This window comes from Fragaria vesca, linkage group LG2, assembly GCF_000184155.1.
Source record: "Fragaria vesca subsp. vesca linkage group LG2, FraVesHawaii_1.0, whole genome shotgun sequence".
Lineage (NCBI taxonomy): Eukaryota > Viridiplantae > Streptophyta > Magnoliopsida > Rosales > Rosaceae > Fragaria > Fragaria vesca.
This window is the reverse complement of record NC_020492.1, coordinates 26,170,163-26,176,789: the sequence shown is the minus strand read 5'-3', so window position 1 is coordinate 26,176,789 and position 6,627 is coordinate 26,170,163. Positions and strand designations below refer to the sequence as shown.

At 39.9% G+C, this 6,627-nt stretch overlaps 1 protein-coding gene across 1 annotated transcript; it reads left to right on the top strand.

Moving 5' to 3' along the window:
* Nucleotides 1-3,845: 3,845 nt before the first annotated feature.
* LOC101295685 lies at nt 3,846-4,805 on the top strand. The gene is made up of 2 exons (XM_004293000.1): nt 3,846-4,311; nt 4,354-4,805. Exons 1-2 carry the CDS (start codon nt 3,846-3,848, stop codon nt 4,803-4,805), a joined length of 918 nt encoding a protein of 305 aa, XP_004293048.1.
* The last annotated feature ends 1,822 nt before the right edge of the window (nt 4,806-6,627 follow it).

The following is a 6,627-nucleotide window of genomic DNA, read 5'->3' as shown; positions in this document are numbered from 1 at the left end:
GTGATATGAACATGGTTTCCATCTTAATAATCCAGAAATCAAAGTTCTCTTCTGAGAAGATAGGAACTCTAACTTTTGAACCATTTTCTGGTGTAGTCATTGTAGTAGCAGAAAACTAAAGAAAAGTGTTTGTTTTTTTTGTTTTGATCCAACAGATGGTACACCCCAGTTGATATTGATCAACAGGGCTCTGATACCATGTTAGAATTAGAGCCTCTACTTTGTATTTTGAACAAAATATGATCAAGATCAATTTGCTGTAGCAAATGAGGCAAAAAAAACTCAGTTGAACTTTGAAGCAAACCTTAGCAGCCTCTATTTCTTACTTATGGAATTCTTAGACATTACACAACAGCTTAACCCTTATATATGATGCAGAGTAACCTACAAAATATCTTAGAAACACCTAATTAACTAGATTATAATTGTACTCTACCAAGCTCGTACTTGAATAGAGTCTTAAGAGTCGATGGACTCAGGGCCCATAACCTTAAGTGGCCCAAAATTTTCTTTCCTCGTTGTGTGATTACATTAGTTTTGTTAAAAACAATAAAAAATAATTAACATAATCCAATTAGGGTGGTGTTAGATTACAAAAAAGAAAAATGAATACAAAATCGAAAAATGAATACAAAATATTACCCATTATTACTATCATTAATTACTATTTTAGAAAAATGAGCAGCCTAAGTAAGAGATTTGTTGCATAAATAAGATTTTTAATAGGATTTCTAGTGTTTTTTGTTGTTAGATTTTGAGTTTATAACTTTAGTTCGTGAATTTTTTTGTGTGTTTCTTAGAATGAGAAAATAAAATTGAATAAATATTATACTTTAAGGGCCTAATTTTGAAAGTTTGACTCAGACCTGAAAATCTCAGGTCTGGGCCTGTACTTTACATACAACAAAATATCTAGATTAAGTGGAGGAGAAACAGTAAAGCAAGTGGTTGGAAGTTGTCTCACTGCAGCTCTAGTGTGAGTCCCTACAGCTGATTATTTCCAACAGATAAGCTTCCCAGATTTCTCAGGAAAGCATTAACTTCAACAACATCCCCAAGATCGTCTCGACTATATAGTGCAACGGAGACCAACGCTCATCAAGACACATCAATTGATTTCCTTTTTCCATTGATTAATTGTTTTGCAAGTGAAGTGATGAGTGACTGAGTGTAATAGCCCAGATTTTCATATCAATTTCCTTGTATTATTTTTCGAAATTAATTGAGGATTATTTATGGAAATTCTTATTTGTTTATACGAAGTTAAAGTTTTCGAGAGTCAATTATTTTAAGGTGCGTTATTTCTAAGTGGCCAAAAGTTGACTTTCTTATCTGTAAGTTATTTTCAAAAACTTCTTTCATGAAAGTTGTAGAGTTTGGCGATACGAGTTCGTAGACACGCGGCACACGTAAATTAGATGTAGTATGAGAAACTTACGGTCAGAGGAAGTTAGTATCCGGTTTTAGAAAGTGTATAAATAGAAAAATGTGTATGGGTTTTTTTTAGAAACCCTAAAATTGCACAAAGCCCCTTCAGTTTCTCTCTCTTCCTCCCCGAGCCGTCCATGTTCTCTGACGCCAAATGCAGCCGTCCGGCCACTGTTCAGGACTCTGCTGGTCTCGTCGGGTTCGCAGGACCACCGCCTTCAATCCTAGGACAGCGTTGCACAGCAGTTGACCACAGATGACGCCAGCAGAGGACGTCTCTCTCTGTTGGAATACGCGGTGCTGCTTGGGTTGAAACCGCCATTTACGGCGGTGACGAGGGGAATCTTTAGGTGAGTTTGCTTGGCTTATCCATCTGTGTGTTGCTGTGCAAAACAATCAACTCAGTTTTGAGTTTTCAACATTGATTTTCAGTTTTGGAGCTCGGTTTTGTGACGGGTGTTTGGATCAATTCAAGGTCGATTCGAGTCTAGTCATAGGTACAAAGTTTGTTCCTCTTGCTTTGATCTTCGAGTTAGGTTTGTTAGATGTTCTTTTTGCAGCGTTTCGGGGTGGCGCGTCAGACCCACTCCCCGCCGCCTGTGGCGGCACGTGGCAACGCATCCGGCAATGTTTGTGGCTTTAGTTTTATGTGATTAGCTAGCTCTTGTTGTTGTGAGCTTATTGAGAGGTGAAAATTCTAGGTTGTGCGCAAGGATTGCCTATTAGGTTCTAGGTTAATCTTAGACTTGTGCAAGGTTTTGAGTTTCTATTTTGGGAATTAGAAGCAGCAGTTTTGGGTCGTTAAATTCGATGACCATGGAAGGTTGTCCTCCTTTGGGCTAAGGGTTGGTTTAAGGGTGTTTGATATCTTATAGTACTTTGGTTACTAAAGTTATTAATTGTGTAATTATAGGTGACTTGTGAAATGTGTTGGCTTGGCTCTTGTGTTGTGTGGAAGACGCAGCGGGAATATTTAGGTGAGTAAATCTCACCAAGATTCACAATTAGACCGAATTTATTATGGTCATTTGGTGATGATGTTGAATTTAATAATATGCTATTATTGTTTTAAAATATATGAGCTTGATCGCCAACGGCTCATAGGTAAGATAAAACAAGTTTTCCTATTATATGATTATTTTTACGTTTCTTGTGATCACAATATTTTTGGTTATTTGATAGATTATTCTTGTGGAAATATCTATGTTTGTTCATATAAATATATCTATGTGGAATGATATAATTTTATGATGTGCTCTTTGTGTTGTTGATGATGATATTTTTATATTGTGAATCATTGTTTAAATAGTCAAACCGAGTTCCAAGCCTTTAATTGGGTGATTAGTTACGGTTATGATGTTATTATTATTCTGTGATTTGATATTGGATAGTCAAACTGGGTTCTAAGCTTTTGGCCGGGTGATTGGTTACGGTTAGGAATAGAGCTCTAGTCCGTCTGTCGGTGTAGGTCATGGGAGGTACCTTAAAGGTATCTGGGACCCATAAGTACATAAATTGTTGTTGTAGGTCATGGGGGTACTTATTAGTATCTAAGACTCATGGGTACATGTGTTTGTTGTAGGTCATGGGAGATACCTTATTGGTATCTGGGACTCATGGGTACATGTTAATTATAAAAGTGTTAGATTTGTGGAATTATTTATTGTTCTTAATTGCTCATGTGTTTTATTTGGATGTTAGAAATATTGAATTATTTTTTAGAGTTGTTACTCATACAGGCTTTTTAGTTTACTGGGTTTGTTGTTTACAACCCGATGCACCAATTCATGGTATAGGAGTTAGACCTGCAGGTGATGATCAACAGGATTGAGGCGGAAGTATAGTGGCAAGGTTTTAGTTGTTGTGCACTTTATATTATTATATTTGGTAGACAGTATTAAACTCATTTGATTGTTTTCATTTTCTTGACTTTCAAGTTTATGTAAATAAGAAAATGTAATATTTAACTCAGTGTTGAGTTGTGTGACATTTACATTTCTGCAATTGAGTTTTAATTTTCTTTGAAGTTTGTTGAACAGGTTTTGGGATTATAATATTTTCAGATATATCATGCCCAAATTTTGAAAAATTATCCTTCAAAAATTGGGATGTGACAGTTTGGTATCAGAGCGTAGGTTTACATATTTGGTTATAATCAGTACTTCGGAGTGATGGCCCGACTGCATCAGATCACCATCATTAGCTCTTCGGTACTGATATGTCATTGGGTATGTGAAGGGTTAGGTATCGCCTCTAGGTCAATAGGATGTCAGAGTAGAGATTACTCTGTTAGTGGGTTTTTGAATCCTTGTGTTCCATCTTGAGTCAGTGCCTTAGTTAATAAATGTTGTATTAGACTTATACTTTGGTTTAAGTTTTATGCATGAGTTAACCAAGGTTTACTTGCTTTTTAGGTGATGGATCCTCCGCGAGGAAGAACTAGAGGCCGAGGTAGGGCTCCACCTGTGGATGAGTTCTTTGAGGAGGAGGTGGAGTTGGAGGTACCGGTGCCAGTTGTGGTAGATGATGGTCTACGTTTGGCCAGGCTGACTCAGGGTATCATCAGGTTAGGAGCGCCTACCTTTCTTGGAGGTACGGATTACCGTGTAGTGGATCACTGGATAGAGGGCATCGAGACATACTTCACCTTGATCACGTGTACAGAGTTTGAGAAGATGCCTATTGCTACGTTTTTTCTCAAGGATGAGGCACGGGTATGGTGGAGCGAGGTAGAGAGAGCTAGAGATGTGACCGCCTTGTCTTGGGAGGGGTTTGTACAGTTCTTTCAAGAGAAGTATTTTCCTGATACTGTGAGGGAGCAGTTGGAGCTTGAGTTCATAGCTCTAGTGCAGGGCTTGATGAGTGTCAGGGACTATGAGGCACGTTTTTCTCAGCTGTATTGATTCGCCAGAGAAATCGATGCAGTGGCCTTGACACGGAAGTTCATTCGGGGTTTGAGGCATAAGCTCCGGAATGTTGTGACTTCACACCGTTTTGCTACTCTAGCAGAAGCGATTGAGAGTGCTCTTGCAGTTGAGCAGGATGAGGTCATGCATGAGACTGAGAGGCAGAGAGATGTTCAGGGGAAAGGCAAGGCCCTAGCAGGGAGCAGCAGTTCAGGGGACCATAGAGGTGGTTACGAGAAGAGGCAGCAGACTCATCAACTGGCTCCAGCTAGAGTAGCAACTGCACCTATTAGGGCTCCACCTATTAGGCAGGCAGCACCCTTGAGGTGTTTCACCTGTGGTGAGTCAAGCTACTTCTCTTCAGCCTGCACGAAGCCCAGGAGGCAAGGATGCTTCACTTGTGGGCAAGCAGGTCACTTTGCCAGGGATTGCACACGACCTCAGGCTGGAGGACAGGGTAATCCCCGGTAACGGCGCCAAAAACTTGATGGATTCCTGCAAGTATACAGGGTGGATGTAGTATAGTGAATGGATTCCTGCAAGTATACAGGGTGGATGTAGTATACTCGAGGACGAAATTTTAATAAGAGGGGGAGAATTGTCACATCCCCGACTCTTAATTTTTACCCTAATCACTTGCTAGGTGTTAATAAGAGTTTTACCGTCTTCGTTAATGAGTATATAGTTTCAAAGGTCCCTAGAGGTGTTTTGGAGGGACGAGTATTTCGTAGGAGAAATAATTAAAGACGGTAAAAAGGGTAAATTTTAGTAAAAAGGTAATTTTTAGTAGGGTATATTTTTGGGTTATTTTTTTGGGGTGTATTTTATTTGAAGTTGGGTTTTAAATGGTTGGGGTCGGGGAAACCGGTTTGGGAAAAAGCCCAAACCCTATTCTCTCTTCTCTCTCTCTCTTCTCCGTCGTCTACACTCGTCCGGCCGTCGCTGGTTGAGCAACCACCCCCAATCGACTTGTCTCTCTCTCCTCTCTCTACTGCTACCCATCAACTTGCCAGGCATCATCTATCCCGTCTGATCGAAACAAGAACCCTAAATCCCCAAAACCCAAATTCCGGCCGAATCATTTCTTTTCCGATGAGCTTGTGCTTCGTGAAGGTATACTCATCACTTCCCTCTAGTTTTTCGGTCTTCCTTGAGCTTCGATTTCCAAATATAGAGCCCTAATCAGATTTCCCGCTTTCTCTGTTTTCTGGGTTTGAGGTTCGGTCTCCGACAAGGGCTTTTGTTCTTGAGTTTCAGTGTGTCCGTCGAGCTCAGGCGAGCCTAGCTGTGGTTGGTGGGAGCCCCAACGCGCTTTGGAAGAAGTTTGGAGGAAGTTGTTACTGTTTCGGAAGGAGGCAGTGGTTTTGGGTGTTTGGTTGATTGTCCTCCGATCATGACTGTGGTTTTGGGTTGTCAGTGAACATGGTTTCGACGAGGATTATAGCAAGGTCAGTGTTAAGTCTTGAACTTCGGTGTTGTTGTTGTTGTTGTTGTTGTGTGGTTTCGGTTGGTTGGTGTTTGAATCGTTTATTTTCTACATGATTGTCGATAACTTGGAGATTGGAAGATGCAGGGAGACTATGGCCAATTTTCCGGGAAGTGGCTGGAATCCGGTAAAGTTTTCCGGCAAGTCGCCGGATCCGGTGAAGTTTTCCAACAAGTCATCGGGATCCGGCGAGGGTTCCGGCGAAGCAGTAGATCCGACAGAGCGTCGAGAAAGTAGTTTTTGAGCAACCTTTCTATTTTGAGTCGTAGTGCCTAAAAAGGAAAGTTCGGGTTATTATTATTGGAAAACTTGTTAAGTTAGGAAAGTTTCTATTTTAAGAAATTTTCCCTTTTTGGAAGCTTTCTATTTATGGAAACCCTTTTGGGTGCCCTTAGTAAATCTTGGAAGTAAATTGGTTGATGTGTTAAAGGGATGGAAATTGATTATGACTTCGATTCCAGGTTAAGGTTTTATTTTGGGGCAACGCTCGAGGAGTATTCCGGGCATTATATTGGGAAGTTTAAGCTTAAATCTGTGAGTGAACTTTTGTTTTAAATAATATGCATGCACTGGATTATTGTTGAACAATTTCTTTTATTGGAGTATTTGACGTCATTTTAATTTGATGATTTTATTTCTTTTGGAGAATTACCAAAAATGGGATTTTTCAGTGAACATATATGTATATTTATGAGGAGAGTATGTATATAATGCTAGCTAGCCATATGTGTTTATCTACCTTAATAGCGTAGTATATAACCGTATAATGGTGTGACGTAAGCGTTAGACGCGAGCGTAGTAGCCCCA

Excerpts from the sequence above, each read along its gene's own strand:
- LOC101295685 (XM_004293000.1), top strand. The coding sequence starts at position 3,846 with ATGGATCCTCCGCGAGGAAGAACTAGAGGCCGAGGTAGGGCTCCACCT. Across the intron at positions 4,312-4,353 it reads TGTCAGGGACTATGAGGCAC|TGGCCTTGACACGGAAGTTC; the intron begins GTTTTTCTCAGC and ends AAATCGATGCAG.